This window comes from Nicotiana attenuata, unplaced genomic scaffold, assembly GCF_001879085.1.
Source record: "Nicotiana attenuata strain UT unplaced genomic scaffold, NIATTr2, whole genome shotgun sequence".
In the NCBI taxonomy this organism is placed as follows: domain Eukaryota; kingdom Viridiplantae; phylum Streptophyta; class Magnoliopsida; order Solanales; family Solanaceae; genus Nicotiana; species Nicotiana attenuata.
The window spans coordinates 313534-330593 of record NW_017670416.1 but is presented as its reverse complement, the minus strand read 5'-3'; the positions used below and the strand labels follow the sequence as shown (position 1 = coordinate 330593).

At 36.5% G+C, this 17060-nt stretch overlaps 1 protein-coding gene across 1 annotated transcript in view; it reads left to right on the top strand.

Moving 5' to 3' along the window:
• Window positions 1-540: 540 nt before the first annotated feature.
• LOC109239128 (anaphase-promoting complex subunit 1) overlaps window positions 541-17060 on the top strand; it is a 40529-nt gene continuing 24009 nt past the window's right edge. The window contains exons 1-13 of the mRNA XM_019405648.1: window positions 541-937; window positions 1132-1195; window positions 2681-2765; window positions 3636-3913; window positions 5177-5282; window positions 5379-5536; window positions 5771-5958; window positions 6038-6107; window positions 8843-8974; window positions 10873-11360; window positions 15264-15723; window positions 16007-16333; window positions 16753-16836. Coding sequence (XP_019261193.1) covers window positions 714-937; window positions 1132-1195; window positions 2681-2765; window positions 3636-3913; window positions 5177-5282; window positions 5379-5536; window positions 5771-5958; window positions 6038-6107; window positions 8843-8974; window positions 10873-11360; window positions 15264-15723; window positions 16007-16333; window positions 16753-16836 — 2664 coding nt within the window. The 5' untranslated portion in view covers window positions 541-713. The remainder of the gene's footprint in view (window positions 938-1131; window positions 1196-2680; window positions 2766-3635; window positions 3914-5176; window positions 5283-5378; window positions 5537-5770; window positions 5959-6037; window positions 6108-8842; window positions 8975-10872; window positions 11361-15263; window positions 15724-16006; window positions 16334-16752; window positions 16837-17060) is intronic.

The window sequence follows — 17060 nt, the reverse complement described above, 5'->3', positions numbered from 1 at the left end:
CGTGAGAAGATCAACTCGAGTTGAAATCTCCAGAATAATAATATACTACATGATAATCTACTAAATGATTGCAGGCACCTACTGAGACAACTACATGATCCGTCAGTAAGCCATGCGTACAGAGAGCAAAATAGATTGGCTGATCGACTAGCAAATGCAGGAAGTTTTTTGAATGGAGACTCTACTATGCAGATTTTTGCCGAACCACCACTTTTTGTTAGTAAGATATGAGATGAGGACAAGCTTGGTGTATCTACTACACGCTTGCTACCACATTGTAGATATGACTTGCAAGTACAACCTGCAGTGTGTGAAACTAGAAGTTATGTCAGTAGTCATACTATTTTGGTATGTTGTACTAGTAACTTGCTTGCTAAAACTACAAACAATATAGCTGGTAGTAGTAATGGTTTACCTTGTGTAATGCAACCTGAGCACCATATGTTTGTTTAATAGAATATCTATCTTTATTACCAAAAAAAAAAAAACAAAGCTTTTCCCAACGGGAAAAAAGGAAAAGAAAAAGCTTTCTTCGAATCCAACCTTGGCTTTTGAAAAAAAAGGGCGCCATTCAGTGCGACGGGGTTAGGGTTTATGAGTCAGATAGCTTACTCTGTCACTCCCACTTCAAAACAAAGAAACAGCAAAAAAGAGCGGGAGAGAGCAGCAGAGAATACACTCCCCCTCATTCCCAACGCCTTTCGGCTCCGAAGATGTCAATTGGTGCTCGTGAACTTACTGTTCTCGGTGACTTCAAGCCCTTTGGCTTGATTGCCGAAGCTCTTGACGGAAAACCCTCCGATAATTGTGCGGAAGATTATCGTTACTTCCTGTTCGGTCCAGAAGTGACCAAACAAAGAGAGGAAGCCGATGAGCTCGATTTGCCTTCGCCGTCGAGTGACCGTAGCGATCATGAGCTCTTCATCAGAGGGAATAGGTATTTTGATTAAGAAATTAAGGACTTCTAATGTTTTGCTCTTTCAATTCATAGTTGCAAATTTGTGAGCCTTCTTTCTTTAGTTGCTGTTTAAGTTTACTATTGCAATTTAGAAAGTCAAAGTTCCAAATTTTTTGTTTTGTGAATATCAAGATGTAACTTGGTTTTACTTGTTATTCCCCTCATGATTACAGGATAATATGGAGCATAGGTTCGCGAGTCTATAAGAGGTTCACATCACCCTCCACAGTAATAAAGGTAACTCTGCAATCATAAAACCTGGCGCAAATAGGGTAAAACAGCTCTTTTTGTGTATATCTAAGCTTTTCAATCCCCTTAACATAAGCGCAGCTTCTAATATAGTGGTAAATGGGGTTTTAAGTTACTTTAGGTTGCAGATTCAAATCTCATGTGTGATATTCTTGTACTTTTTTGAATCCCTTGCCAGAATGCCGGGCTCCGCTACTGACTCTACCATTAAGCATACACATGTATCTAGCTAAGAGTATGGTTTACAAATGATTGACTCAGCATTCATATAAAGGTTTTTCTTATTGTATTGCCTTATTGAGTTTATGTAAGTTTCTTTGTATGCTTTCGTTGTTTGACGTATTTTTTCCTTCTATGAAATCATGGAAATGCAATGTACTGTTAAATTTTAGAACTGAAATAGGTCTACCTAGTCTCATATATCATTCTTGTCTCTTTCATGATTGATCCAATTTCCATGATTTGTAGCTTGCAGAGTTGTCAAAGGCAAAAAGTTTAGAAAAATGCTAGGGTCTGTTGGGCTTCAAGCGCAAAGTCAAAAAAAGCATGGGCAGTCAAGAAATGTGCTAATGATGAAAAATTAAAAATATGTATCTACTGCAAGGAAAGAGTTACTATAAACGCAAACATTTCTTAGTAGAACATAAGAATTGGAAAAAAACTGATAATCTGAAATATACAACAACAACAACAAACCTAGTGTAACCCAGTGAAATATATGAAGTAAAAATCACATCGATCATGTAAAAGAACCATTTATACTGAAATTCTAATTTTTATTTGTAATAAGAAAAAATTCATTCATAATGTTTTGTTAAAAATTAATATATCATTTCCATAATCCATACTAGTTTTATTGTTTAGCTGCCACCCTCTTAAAGAGTAGTTTATGGGTGACGAGGCACATGACTTTGTGATAAAGTGCACCTAAGCTAAGTGAAACGTCCAACCTGAGTTTCACCTAGCTTCAAAAGTTAATAGTGTCTCAGGCGAGCCTAAATAACATTGGTCTCTTGGTGAATCTGCAAAACCAGCTCAAGTCGTGGCTGGCTTGATTGAAATAAAATTTGATCCATGTGAATGAAATTGTTCTATTTCATCTGCAACTATTTATATTCTTACTTTAGATGCATTGTTACTGCTCAATAAATATGCAAATAACTGACTTGCTTAGACAATTGAGATGAACCTGTGTAGTTTTGTTTGTAATAATATTTGCAGGTTGCTTATATGGCCAATATGTGGTTTCACATAAATCTACATGTCTTGTGGAATTGTCTAATTTTATTATCGTTCATTTCTTGGTATGTTAGTCCTCCCCACATCCACTTGGTGTCGTGCTTAGCTTATGGCATATCTCACATAAATGGAACTTGATTTATGATTTTCATGATCATTACTTTTTTTAGTCATTTGTTGTTTGCCTTCATATTCTCTAGGTGGATGTTTAATCAACTTTTAATGGTGTTTTAGGCATGCTGGTGCCGTATGGGCTATGCTTCAGAAGCTGTTCTGTGCATTCTACAGAGTGATAGTTTGACAATTTATAACACATCAGGTGATTTAACCAGTTTTACTGCTGCATGTTCTATCTTACATTGAACTTTATACCACATGTCTCGCCGCATATAAAGAATTTCTTTGAATAATCAAGTCAATTTATTTATCCCCAATAAAAACAAATAAAATAAAGTTGATTTACTTGTCCCACGGAAAACATTAGACCAACTTTCCTTATTTAGTTCGTATTGTTTATTTTTTATTTTTTCTTTCTAGTTAAGGAAATCCATAGAACTTAGGATTTGAAAAAATCAATAATTTGACATTTATTGAACAACTAGAGTCGATAAGAGAATTGACTGATGTGTTTCAGTGAAGGAGTTGGTTGACATTTGGAGTTCTCATCATGTTCAAATACCATGTACGCTTTTAAATGTGTACCAGTGCGCGAGATTTTATGATTGGAGTTGATAGGTGTGCCTTTTCTTTTATGGGTCATAGTTGTAGAGTAGTGAAGGAAACTGGTGTCGGCTCCCTTGCAACCGTCTCTTTGGGATGTGTTAAGATGATTAAACATAAAGTTGTTCAGAACTGTAAGTCAGTAAGTGCCGCTGGACTTTAGTGCAGCAGAGGGGCAGATTTGGTTTTTTGTTGACAAAGAAATTAGTTTTCTTCTCTAAATTGTGTCTATAAGTTTTTGTGGTTTGATTTTAATTTTGTGGTAATGGGAGGCTCTGAATGAGGCTCTTTTCACAGTTAAAGAGTTGTTGAGTAAAGAGGAGACAAAGTGGGCCAATTTTCATCCTTTAAAATTTTTCAATTAGTATTTGAATTTTCCTCTTTTTGTCCAAGTGAGTTCTTGCTGTTTTGCCATTACAATTGGTTGTTTAGAGAAGATGTTAAAATTGCTGAGTGGTTTGCCTTGTAGGTGAAGTAACATCCGTTCCTCTTTCTCGTAGCATCACCTCCATATGGCCTCTTCCATATGGTTTACTGCTCCAACAGGCACCTGAAGGGAGCTTGCCAGCGCATATCCCATTTTCGTCTTTGAGCCCATTTTTAAGTGCTCGTGATACATTCCGTTCAAAAAGGGACGTTAACCCTCAGAATTGTACTGCTGTACATGGTCTAGATTTTATTGTCAGGGGAGATGGGTCTTCAATGTCCTCACATCTGATATTAAAGGATCCATTGGAAGAACCTCAGGTATACATGATGCTTTCTCTGCCTCCCCTCTGTCTCTATTATTTTGTTTTGTTTTGTTTTATTGTCTATTCCTTTTCTCTTTCTGATCTTGGGCTTTGGTAATATTATATTGTTATCTAGAGAAATAAACTTAGATAATCCCCTTAAGTATCCCTATAGAAGTATTTTTATCCCTTATCGATACTGCTGAATATAAAACTTCCCTTATCTTTATAAAAGTGGTCAGCTTTATTCTAACCCTTAACGCGGTTTGTAAAACTAACTATAAGTTCCCAAAAGTTACAGCAACTATTAAACTAAACGTGAAGAAGAAAAATTGCATTTCAGGTTGCTCCTTCTGCTTGATCCTTCTAAGACTATTTAAAGTTCTCCACACTATTTATACTACAATCTGCTTGCTCCTTCTAAGACTACCCACACTAAAAGTTGCATTTCAGGTATAGAATTTGTCTCTTTTCCTTCTTTCTTTGACACCTTAAAAGAAAAGCTTTAAACTAATAGGCTTCCCCAATGAGGACACGCTCAGTACCTTCTTGTAGGATTGTTGTTCATCCAGCTGGTTCAAAATCGGCGACGGTCAAACCGGAGAAAGTTGGTTATCTGAACTTGCCTTGCCTATCTTTATGAGGAAATTCATCGCGAAGCTCTCATTTAGTTTCACTGTATAATTTATGTCACTAATGCTTCCATTGTCACTACAATACTGCCGTAAACATAAACTACTTAAGTAAATAACATTTCCTGCTATTAAATCTGGCACTTACCGAGCTTTAGAAATAGAACCTTAAGCTAGTAGTTTATTGAAATCATTATCAAGTTAAATGGTTGATTTCAAGGGATTTAGGGAGAAAGGGGGTCGACAGGTGGGAAGCAAACAAGAAAAGGTGTCTGATGGGATTAATTTGGGAGATGATGGAGAGTCACGTGGCTTCCATGTGACTCATTAACAGAATATTTAACTGGGCTTTGATAGTTGGACAATTCTGTTATTTTTGACTCAGTTTGAGTGTTTGACCGTTGGTTTTACAGACCTTGTTAAGGTTAGATGAAAGTTGTCTACTTTTATAGAGATAAGAGTTTTATTACATTCAGTGGTATACATAAGGGATAAAAATACTCCTATAGGAATATTTAAGGACTATTTAAGTTTTTTACTCCTGTAATCCACTTGTATTTTTCATTTGTCAGCTGAAGGGATAGAATTTTCCTCCCTAGAGTTTTTGATTCGAATTTGATTGTACTTTTCTATTCTGATTATCACAGCCTACCTATATTGAGGAGAGGGGGAAATTAAACTTTATTAAAGAATTTGATGAAAGGACCATCTGGACTGGAGACTGTGTCCCGCTGATGGCGTCATACAACAAAGGTTTCTCCTTTTATTTTTTGTTAACTATTAGATTGTCCCTTCTTTGTTGGTTGACTTATAATAGAGAACATTCATTGTCTCTGATTTACTTTGCAGCTAAGCTTCAGCATTCTTTATGGGTTGTTGAAAAAATCAATTCTAACATTGAAATGGGAAATTCTAGATTTCCTGATGTTCCTGTTGGGGTGCTAACAAAGCAATTTTCATTCCGGAGGATATGGCAAGGAAAAGGTTCCCAAACAGCTGCTAGTAAGGTTTGATTATAGATTCTTTTGTTGCTTTAATGAAAATAATGTCATGCTACTCCCTCTACCCTCGTAATTGGGAAAGAAATAGAAATTCTTTGTTGCTTGACAGGGCATTGCTCTCAGTGAACTACATTATTAGGAATCTAACGTCCTAGTTTATAATCATATCTCCATGAACGATTTCATATATTTGTGTCCTTATATGTGCTTGTTGTTTAGAGCCTCAAGTAATTTTCTCAGGTGTTTCTAGCAACTGATGATGATACATCACCCATTATTTGTTTTCTACTCCAAGAGCAAAAAAAGTTGTTGTCTCTGCGACTTCAGACTGTTGAAATAAATACTGAAACTATCTATGATATTAAGCCTGACATGAGTTGGAGCATACCAGCAGTTGCTGCGGCACCAGTTGTTGTTACTCGACCAGGGTAGGTTTTACTATATATTTAGGTTTTCTCTAGCTATATTACAACTTTTTAGTCTTGACTGCCAATTTCTGATCTTCAGAGTTAAAGTGGGTGGACTTCCATTTGTGGATATTGTTGTGTTGACATCAGAAAACACTCTTCTTCTGTATGTAAGTGCAATGCTAATTCTCTTACATAACTGCTCCTCTTAGTAGAAAACAATTTCTATGCCATGAATTGCATTCCTCTCATCATCCTGTTAAAGCGGAGGACTTCCATTTGATGTCTTCTAGAATATTTGCATCTGGAATATGTCGACTCTCTCTGTGTTTACTTCGCTTCTGGCTGAAGATATTGGTGACTCTTTTTGCAAAAGTTATTTCTTTCTGTGCTAAATGCTAAATGTGCCGTTGTCTTTTTTCACTAAAGTTCTTTATCTGAAAGGTACAACTTTTGCGATATTTGGTATTGTTTGCAGCAAATACTGTTTTATCTCTTAATTCTTTTATTTTTCCTTTTAAATTTTTGCATGATTGTCATTATGATTTGTGTAGCTTTTTGATTTCTTTCTTTAAGAAATTTATCTAACTTATAATGTTCATCACTTGGGATGAAAAATTAAGATTAGATGGTACGAAAGTTTCCTAGAGAAAGCTAGAAGTAAGTGTGGATAATTTGCATTGTCAAATACATTACAAGAGGTTATTCATACAAATACAAAACTTGATTTTGGATGAAAGGATATTTTCTTTTTTGTTCATTGAGTAAAAGATTAGTATAAAGGAGTGGTATAAGCGTGAGAACAGTGAAAAGATAGAGGAAGTTTTCTGTAACCGTGGGCTTACACTATGGATCTGCCTTCAACACTTCTTCTTTTCTCCAGAATTATAGATGAGCTAACCAATAATAGACGTATGCTATTTGCAAATGTTAATGTGTTAATTGGCGGAACTCACAAAGGAGTCAACCAAAAGTTAGAATTATGGGAAAACACTCATGTAAGAGTTTTAGAATAAGTAGAAGTAAGTAAGAAAGTACATATGCGGGACAAATTTAGTCAGTATAAGAAGAATGAAGATTAGTCGGGATCGTAGTATCTAAACGTAGACAATTCATATATCTAGGCTCAGAGTTTTTGATGAATGACATGATAGATTAGACGAACTCGTGAAGTCTATATATTGACTTTTCATATATTCAAAAGGCTATCTTTTAGGAAAACAACGTGATATATGAAAGAAATCACATAATAAAAATAAGCTGGTTGGATTCCAAGTCCAAGTCTTGAGTGATAATGTTGAAGATTCCTTCTTGGCAAGGGAAACAACCTTCGCCAAGGTTCCGAAGGAAAGATAGATCTGAAGTAAGTACTAACACAATCACTATAATCATCCATAGTGCAAGAAGAATGGTATGCGATTTGAAGAAGCTTAACAGTGTAGGGACCCTTTTCTTTTTGTAGGTAGGGGAGGGGGTTCTGACTTCGTCTTGGTTAAGTACTAGCTTAGTGCTGGACTATTTATTATCAATGAAATTCTTATTTACATTTAAAAAAAAATTTGATGGGCCGAGTTACCCTGTACATATACCATCAGAGGATGCAGGTACCCAGTGGATTACTTGAGGTACAGGTGGTTTTAATACCACTGTTATAAAAATGGGATGATATTGATTTAAAATTACATGGAGGTAAGTTTCAAAAACATATAATCTCTCAAAATTGATGCAGCTTTAGCTAAAAACAGACACAATTGAAGCAAAAGATCCGTATAGGCGATCCCAAAGGGCTGATATTAAGGCTTCCGGCTTCGTTATTGTTACACTTACATTAGGTCCGTTCTTTGTCAGAAGTCGTGTTATAACTCTTATATCCGTGTATCAATATGTATGAGATTGAGATTTAGAGAATTTCTAGATTTAGAGAACCCCTAATTTGTGTTAACATGCAAATAATTTGGTATAGGAATGAAATAGACCTGAATAAAGTGACATGGATATGGATGATTATTCATATAGCTGATGCCAAGCTAAATTAATGAGGCTTAGATAATTGATTGATTGATATTTGAGTCCTTTATTGGAACTTATCCATTAGATTCTTCTTTTGAAGAGCTTAGATTAAATGCATTCTCTTTTGAAGTTTGCTTGGGTAGGGTCAGGTCATTGTGGAGCAGGTTTAAAGTGGAGAAGAGCAAGTCTTCTTTTTTATCCTCCTCCTTTCTTTTTCCCGTTTCTGTCCCCTTTCTGTTCCTGCCAAAATTTACAATCTGGGATATGTAAACCTGGTAGTTGTTTAGTTATCTTGATGTTTTAAAACCTGACATAGATGTGTCATGGTCTATTTCCAGTGAAACACATTTTGGCTTCTTGAGGAAATTTCACTTTTGCCTTGGCACATTTTGTTTAGATGGGTGTAGAACATGAGAATGATATTGCGAGATTTTCAATATCGTACCGATCCTATGCGAACATGTCCTTTTGAGGTTCTGATGTACTTTTATGTCTAAAGAACTCAGGGGTCGTTTGTTTGGTGGGATAAGGGATAACAAACCCAGGATAAAATGCGGGATTATTTTATCCCGCATTTGGTTATGGGTATTAATTGGTCCCGGGAACCATTTTGTACTAAAATGGTGGGATTATATGGGTTAGCTAATCCCATGGAATATCCTTATCTATCCCATCCTGGTAACCAAACGACCCCTCAGTGTAGGAAAAAAACCCTATGATCATTCACATTGTGATAAAAAGTATTTGAAATTTTTTAATTCACTTTTGTATACCACTTAATTCATCATGAAATTATTTATGGAAGGATGTCATCACCTTGGAACGTCACTTTCGCTTAGTATCTGATGTTTTGATTTCTTCATGAAATATGATGTTTTACCTTTTAAAATTGCAGTCCGGTAAGCAATGCCTTTGTAGATTCAAGTTGTCTTCCCTTTGCAAAGATCAGATTTTGCATGATCCTAAAATTGTTGGATTAGCCGATGCTGTTGAGGAGCGTATCAATGTAATTGTGAACAGTGGACAGGTATGGTTGCTGACTATATTTGGCTTTTGTTAATTGAGGCTGAAGTAGTTTGTAACTTCCTCATTGTGACTTTTGCATCCCATATTGTGACTGTTACTAATGATGGGACTGACATCAGATAACGAGATTGTGAGTCTATATTTGGTTTTACCTTCATTGAGCTTTAGATGGCTAGGATGAGTCGCACTAAATTTCTATACCACATAAAATTTTAAAGAAATTGTTTGTGCAATAGGTAAAGTACTTTCATTCTATAGAAACTGAGGAGTTGAATGGTATATTTTCCTTTCTGATGGCTAAAATCATTGTTCAAGTAGCTTTTGAAATGCGTAATTCGAAGAAGATGCTCTTTCGTCGCTTCTGCAATCATCTAGGTGACAATTGATACATGTATTTTTATTTGCTACAAACTGTCATGTTGAAGTAGCACTATTAGGAATTACACTGTTTGAATGGAATAGGAGAAAATTAAGAGATGCAGTTCTCAGGATATCCTACCTTTATTTCTTTTGTTTCTTTTCTGCAATCATAGGCTTTAAAATGCAGGAAAAAATGCTATGCCTGGGCTTAAGTCTAGCTTCCTAAAAGGAGATCATGCTTTCTGCTTATGTAGCTATTTGAAGCTGGAAATACATCGTGCTCTCACTTGTTTGCATTATGTCATCCATCTTGTTTTCCCCTTTGAAATGATTTTTGGCAATCTAGAATATCTATTTCGCTCTAAAGGAGCATCCATATTAGAATTGTGATAGTGCATTTTTCCACTGCAAATTTAGGGAAAATTAAGTTTTAAGGCATAGGATAGCCATAAGACCTTACAACCTCACCAACCACTTCGGCCTAATCATCCCACTTCTTGTTCAAATACTAATAATTAAGGTGAAGCTGATTCAGGAACAATAAATCTCTTTATGACTAACAGGTCCATTAAATTGAAAAAGTAATAAAGAAGATGCCTATCTATAAAGCATTGATTTGAAGAGGGAAGAAGTACCACAGAGAGACGATATGTGGGCGTTCCCAAATTGGGGGCTATTCAGGTAAAGCCAATATAATTCACGCCTGTTGGCGTTTCAACCTACCTTCTCCTTTCAGGGCCTGTGGTGGCACCAAGTTGTCCCTATTGTAAAAGTGTCTTCTTTTGTCCGGCAATTTTGAATATCTTCAACTCATTGTTATAGGTTCTACTTGTGCTGCAAAGTCTCGTTTGATTTTAGCTATATTGTTGATACTTCCTGTTTCCCAAGTCTCATGTAGTTTTACTAACTTGACAATTATGACATTTTACTGGCTGAATAAGTAGTTACTTGGGAAATAGATTTGGATTATTAGTAGTTTCTCTCTTTCTCCACATTGTGGTTGGGGCTTATATAGTTTGGAAAAAGTTTTCATTTTCAAATTTACTAACATTTTCTGCTGAAAAGCTTATTCTTATGAGAAGTTATTTGGAGAAATAGGAGACTTCCATATTCCAGCACCAATAAACACCAGTATTTCTGGAAGATAAGATAGACTGTAGAAGAGAGGGGCTGCAAACACTGGTTTTAGTGCTCCATAACTCAAATCCCTCATGGATAAAAATGTGAGAGTAAGACAATAGGACAGAGAGATTAGAACCTATTATCACCAACTTAAAATCTCACATCAGAAGACAGTGTTGAGAAAAGAGATGGATCCAAAATGGACTAGTAATTGTGCTAGGTCTTTACCCCTGGTGGATTGATGTTTCTGATGGGAAGGAGCCAGAGAAGGGGGGGGGGGGGGGCTGGATGGAGGGATCAAGACAGTCTTCTTTAAGTTATCATCCCCGATCTGTAATTTTGATAACCATATATAGTCTGATATAGGTCAGTTGAGTTTCTAACATTATGATTCCCTGCTTTATTTTGGCATTTCAGATTTACCGATGTACTTGGCGACGCAATCCATCATCGTCCTTGGCAAATGATTGCATCACTGCAATGGCTGAGGGGATGAGCTCTACTTTGTATAATCACTTTCTTGTTCTTCTTTGGTGCAATGGTGATCAAGCATATCTGAGTAGGACGGATCTGACTGCTGATTCTGAGTGGGAGTCCTTTCAAAGTTTAATATCACAAATATGCAAAGAGTCTAGTCATAATTCTGAAAAGCTTTCAGATTCTGTTTCATGCTCTTCATGGGAGTTCCTTATTAGCAGCAGATATCATAAGCAATACAGCAAAAGCTATCCTATATCTGGATTTTCAGAAACTTCAATTGATCAGCAGGGATCGTATTCACCTGGATCATTCGTGGATACGTCGCATAATGCTGAAAGTTCGTTGTATGCAGAATTGCTGGCAGAGACCCTAGATACACTGCATACTGTATACGAAAGTTTGAAACTAGACAACCTCCGTAAACGGTAACATTCCTGTTTACATTTATTGTTTCATCAGCTCATTTGTCATGTTAAACCATCTTTTATGTTCATTCTTTCATTTGCGCTGTTAACACTAGTTCTTTATGCTTCTCTACAAGTACTATTGCTAAGGAACATTATGCTTTCTCTGGATAGACAACAATCAGAGGGGAAAAAGGAGTCAGTTCCTGACATATTTTACGCATTTCAAGTACTAAGTTTTCATATTTACAGCCTACTACATATCCTCCTATGTTTATCAAAAATAATGTTGGTCTATCTGTGATACCTGAAAGAAAAGAAGCACGGGGAAAGATAGGCCTTAGGAGTCAGTTCCAGATCCTCTCACATTTGTCCTTTGGAGAAAGTCTCCTAAATCTGATCTTTCAGATCTGCTGTTAATTCAGCTTTGATGTCCATTGTCTCTCCAACTATTGTATTCACAGTGAGCTGTGATGCCCCTTTTCAATGTATATGTTGTAGATTTGTCTGTTTGTCCCAAAAGAAATAAAACCAACACCCTCTTAGATATTTTTTGATTGTTTTAACTGAATTTGGAGCCCTTCTTCAGGATACATAAGAAGGCAATATAGTAAAGTCATGGAGCTTTTATAGTATCGGTCTATCAGACTGGTGCCAGTGAATATAATGTGAATATAATGTAGATTTTGAGAAGAAGAAAAAACTTCTTGTATTTCTATGTATGTTTACATCCAATGAGCAAGAGAATTTATACAAAGCTCCTAATGCTAATTAAGGAAATAAAATAAATCTATACAATCAGTCCAGCTATCAAATTAAATCAAATAAAATTAGATTTCCTAAATATAATCAAATCTCCTGAAATCATGCTAATCAATACTCCTAAATCAAGAATCATGCTAATCAACACTCCCTCTCAAGTTGGTGCAAAAATGTCGCACATGCCCAACTTGCAGCTCAAAGTATGGAAAGTTCGCTTGTTGAGACCTTTGGTAAACACATCAGCTAGCTGTTTTTCCGATGGCACATGAAACAAACTCAAGACACCAGTTGTAACTTTTTCTTTGATGAAGTGTCGATCAATTTCTACATGCTTTGTTCGGTCATGCTGGACTAGATTATGAGCTATACGATGCCAGCTCTCTTGTCACAATACAAGGAAAGTTTTCTTTTTTCATATAGTCTCAATTCCTGTAGTAGCTTTTGTAGCCAAAACAGTTCGCAAACACCCTGGGCCATACCTCTATATTCTGCCTTTGCACTTGATCCAGCAACTACACTTTCTTCTTGCTTCTCCAAGTAACCAAGTTTCCTCCTACGAGCGTACAGTAACCAGATGTTGATGTTCTGTCATCTAGAGATCCAGCCCAATCCGCGTCTGTAAAGGCTTCTATTTGGAGGTGATCATGTTTGGAGAAAAGTAGACCTTTCCCAGGAGCAAACTTCAGATACCGCAAAATGTGAAAGACAACTTGCATATGAGGATCTCGGGGATCATGCATGAACTAACTCACCAGGCTAACTGAATAAGCTATGCCTGGTCTAGTGTGAGAGAGATATATGAGTCTTCCAACCAGCCTCTGATATCTCTCCTTATCAACTGATTCTCCAACTCCGCTTTGTAACTTGTGATTGCTTTCAATGGGCGATTCTGCGGGTTTGCAACCTGTCATATCAGTTTCTTTCAAAAGATCCAGAATATACTTCCTTTGAGAAATAAATATTCCTCTTTTGGATCTAGCAACCTCAATTCCCAAGAAGTATTGCAATTCTCCTAGATCTTTGATCTTAAATTCATGGGCCAACAACTTCTTCAATCGAGAGATCTCCTCTTTGTCATCTCCAATCATTACTATGTCATCAACATAAACTATGAGAACAGTGAGTTTACCCGTTTGATGTCTTATGAAGAGGGTGTGATCAACATTGCTTTGTTGGTAACCGAATGAGATCATTGCTTTGCTGAATCTGTCAAACCAAGCTCTGGGGGATTGCTTCAGTCCGTATAAGGAGTTTCTTCAATCTGCATACCTTTCCTTGACTCTGTGCAGTATCAAATGCAGGAGGAATCTCCATATACACCTCTTCTTCTAAGTCTCCATGAAGAAATGCATTCTTCACATCGAACTGTTGCAAGTCCCAATCAAGATTAGTTGCACAAGATAAAAGAATTCTAACAGTGTTCATCTTAGCAACAAGGGCAAATGTCTCTTGATAATCCACTCCATAAGTCTGAGTGAATCTCTTAGCCACCAATCTTGCTTTGAATCTTTCAATTGAGCCATTAGCTTTGTGCTTCACAGTAAAGACCCATTTGCAGCCAACCAACTTTTGTCTGGTGGTGAAGTGACAAGTTCCCATGTCTCATTTTTTGACAAGGCCTTCATTTCTTCAATCATAGCTTGTTTCCATTTAGGATCTGTAAAAGCTTCCCTCCAATTCTGGGGAATAGACACAGAAGAAATAAACAAGGCAAAGGCTCTATAGAAGGGAGACAAAGAATTATAGGAGACAAAATTAGATAAAGGGTGTTTGGTGGTGCAAGATTTGACTCTTTTTCTGAGAGCAATAGGTTCATCTAACTCATTAGGAACTGTAGATAACTCACCAGTAGAAGAAGGTTTTTTGAGAAGAAGAAAAAGCTTCTTGTATTGCCGTGTATGTTTACATCCCATGAGCAAGGGAATTTATACAAAGCTCCTAATGCTAATTAAGGAAATAAAATAAATCTATACAATCAGTCCAGCTATCAAATCAAATCAAATAAAATCAGAATAAAATCAGATCTCCTAAATATAATCAAATCTCCTGAAATCATGCTAATCAACACTCCTAAATCAAGTCTCCTTGAATCATGCTAATCAACATATAATTCAATGGTGACCGATTTCACGACATTTGCGGCGTCATTCTAGTTGGATAAGATGACTACTGAGAAAGTTTTGAGCTATCCTGCTGATTTTACACTCGTCGTATCTCTAAGCCACTATTTTTGTAATGTTGGTCCGTGAATTGGAGTGGCAAATGGTGCACACAGTTTTTTTTTGATATGTTATGGTGCACACAGTGGCTGAAGCTTTAGCTTATCTGCCTTCAGAGTTGAATAAAATCTTGTAATTAATATCTATGAGTAGAAGTATTTAGTTGTGAAATTATTAATGCTTTTTTTCACAATTTCACCAAATTCTGGTGATACAGATGACCAGATTCTATATGAAGTGATCTGCATTGCTCTTGCAAATAAATAGGAAAAAAGGAAAAAGAGAAGATGGTTTCACATTACATAGGTTGTTTGAGGTTTCAGTGGAGTCCTTTGTTTTTAATTCTAACGACTTGTTTGCTATCCAATAACCATATATTGAAAAAGTAAAATTGTAAGATTCTCTAGAAATGAGCTCTGTTTGCTGTAATATAATCTATTTGGCTGAAATTTAGGATAACCTTCCATGATGCGCTGATCCCCACCAATATTGCGTACAGATAGCTAATGATATATCAGAGGATCCAAAAGGAGAAAAACGAAAAAAGAAAAAAAGAAAAAAAAAAGACAAGTTGTGCATGAATTTTCTTTTGGTCTCGTTGGCTTGCAACTCTAAGCTTGATATGTTGCTTGTCAGTTGGAAACTTTATTTAATATGAGATGAATGACTTTATATGCCAGCTTCCTTTGCCGGGGAGGGAGGTGGAATGTCTGCTGGTTAATTGAGTTTCTAGTGGGTAAAATATTTCCTGCCAATGGATCAACACTGTGAGTTGGACTTGATGTTAACAGTTCAAAATATATTTGTAGATTAAGAGCAATTTTTTCCTGTATTAACTCATTGACTTCTGCAGTTTTTTCTGATGTGTTAGTAAAATCTCTTTCGCTTATTGCGCTTCCATAATCTCATGTGGTACCCACTTGATATACTAAACTTAATGCAGAGATTTGGGTCTTCTGGTGGTTCTATTATGTGATATTGCTGCTTTCCTGCACGAAGATTGCTACTTGGATCATTATATACGCGACTTTCCTTGCCTCTCAAAAGGCTGTGAAGTATCTCTCACCTCATCCTCCAAGAAAATTCCTCCTAGTTTATTCAGGTGGCTTGAGTCCTGCTTGAAGCATGGGTACAGTTCTGCTAGTATCAGTCATCTCCCATCTTTGATCTTCAAAGATGGAAGTTCTGTTGTCAACTGGGGACGGAAAATTGTATCGTTCTATAGCTTGTTATGTGGCGCTGAGCTTTTGGGTAAAAGGTTATCTTCTGGGGTTTCTTGTGCTGTTGCATCTGGATCATTTAATACTCCAGAGGAACTAACTATCTTGGCAATGGTTGGAGAAAGAGTAGGTCTGCAGCAGTTAGACTTGTTGCCTGCTGGAGTTTCCCTTCCTCTTCGAGATGTAAGTGAAGAGCTAAAAGAAATTTACATCTGAGATTTCCAATCCAAAATAAGGAAGTGCAAAATTTGGTTATTCTTGATCTATTCACTTGAACATACAAATAGGCCAACCGGAGATGTTGCATAATGAGATCTTTTACCCTAAATGGATGTACAATCTTCTCCTTTTAATTGCACCAGTTCACATTACAAAATTATACTCAGATGTTTTCATGCACTCAAGATTTTCTTTTTTGGTTGACTTGCTTTTTATTAACAAAAGGGGTGATTTTGTTCTTATGCAGGCATTGGATAAATGTCGTGAATCTCCTCCAATGGATTGGCCTGCTGCTGCTTATGTTCTTCTTGGCCGGGAGGATTTGGCTTTCTCACGCTTAGCATATTCAAGAATTGAGCCCCACATTAATGTAACTATGACATGTATGTCCACTCCTTACATGTTGAACCTGCATCCGGTGACAATTCCTTCCTCAATATCTGACACAATAGAGTCAGATGATAACAAGCTAGAGGATGTAGATTCTGTTGAGGGATCTGTGGCTGATGGTATGGAACATATTTTCAACTCTGGCATCCAGTTGCGTTATGGTCGTGATCTGCGGTTGAATGAGGTCGGTTTGTTAATATTGTGCATCACTGAAGTATATGTTTGTAGGCAATGTTTTCCACTAAAATACAACCTTGCCACACTTATAGGAGCTATCCACGAATTAACTGATGAGAGAGCGATACTTACCCTCAACTGGGTGGCCATCCAATAACTCTTCTCTAAAGAGTCAATCCACATTCATTTCTTTATGGAAACCTAACTGCCGTGTCATAAATACTGACTGTCATGTCATTTTTAAAATATGACGTGAAATCAGTGTATACTTGGTGATGTCAATAGACCATTAACTTAGTTTCTCTGGCATACCTGATCTATTCATTTGCTAATTTCATCACGAAGTTCCATGCACGGCCGAGTGCTGTACTTATGTAATTTTTTATTCTTCTTTACCATCATTAAAAAGTGATTTTGCTTTCATAGGTTAGGCGTCTTCTATGCTCTGCTAGGCCTGTCGTTATTCAAACACCTGTTAATCCAACTGCATCAGACCAGGACCTCCAACAGGTATACTGTTTCAATAATTTGGTAATGTTCTTTTTAGTTGGAACTTCAAGACCCCTGTAACTAGCGATGACTATTTTTTGGACTTTGTTAGCTCTCTGATCCTAGCATAGTTCTTTTTTGTATTAATAGAGCTAACAGTCATCTCTCTTTGTAACCTTTTGTTTCCTTATGTATCTTCTTGATGCCTTTTTAATGATAACACCTTACTTTATCAATTTTTTTTT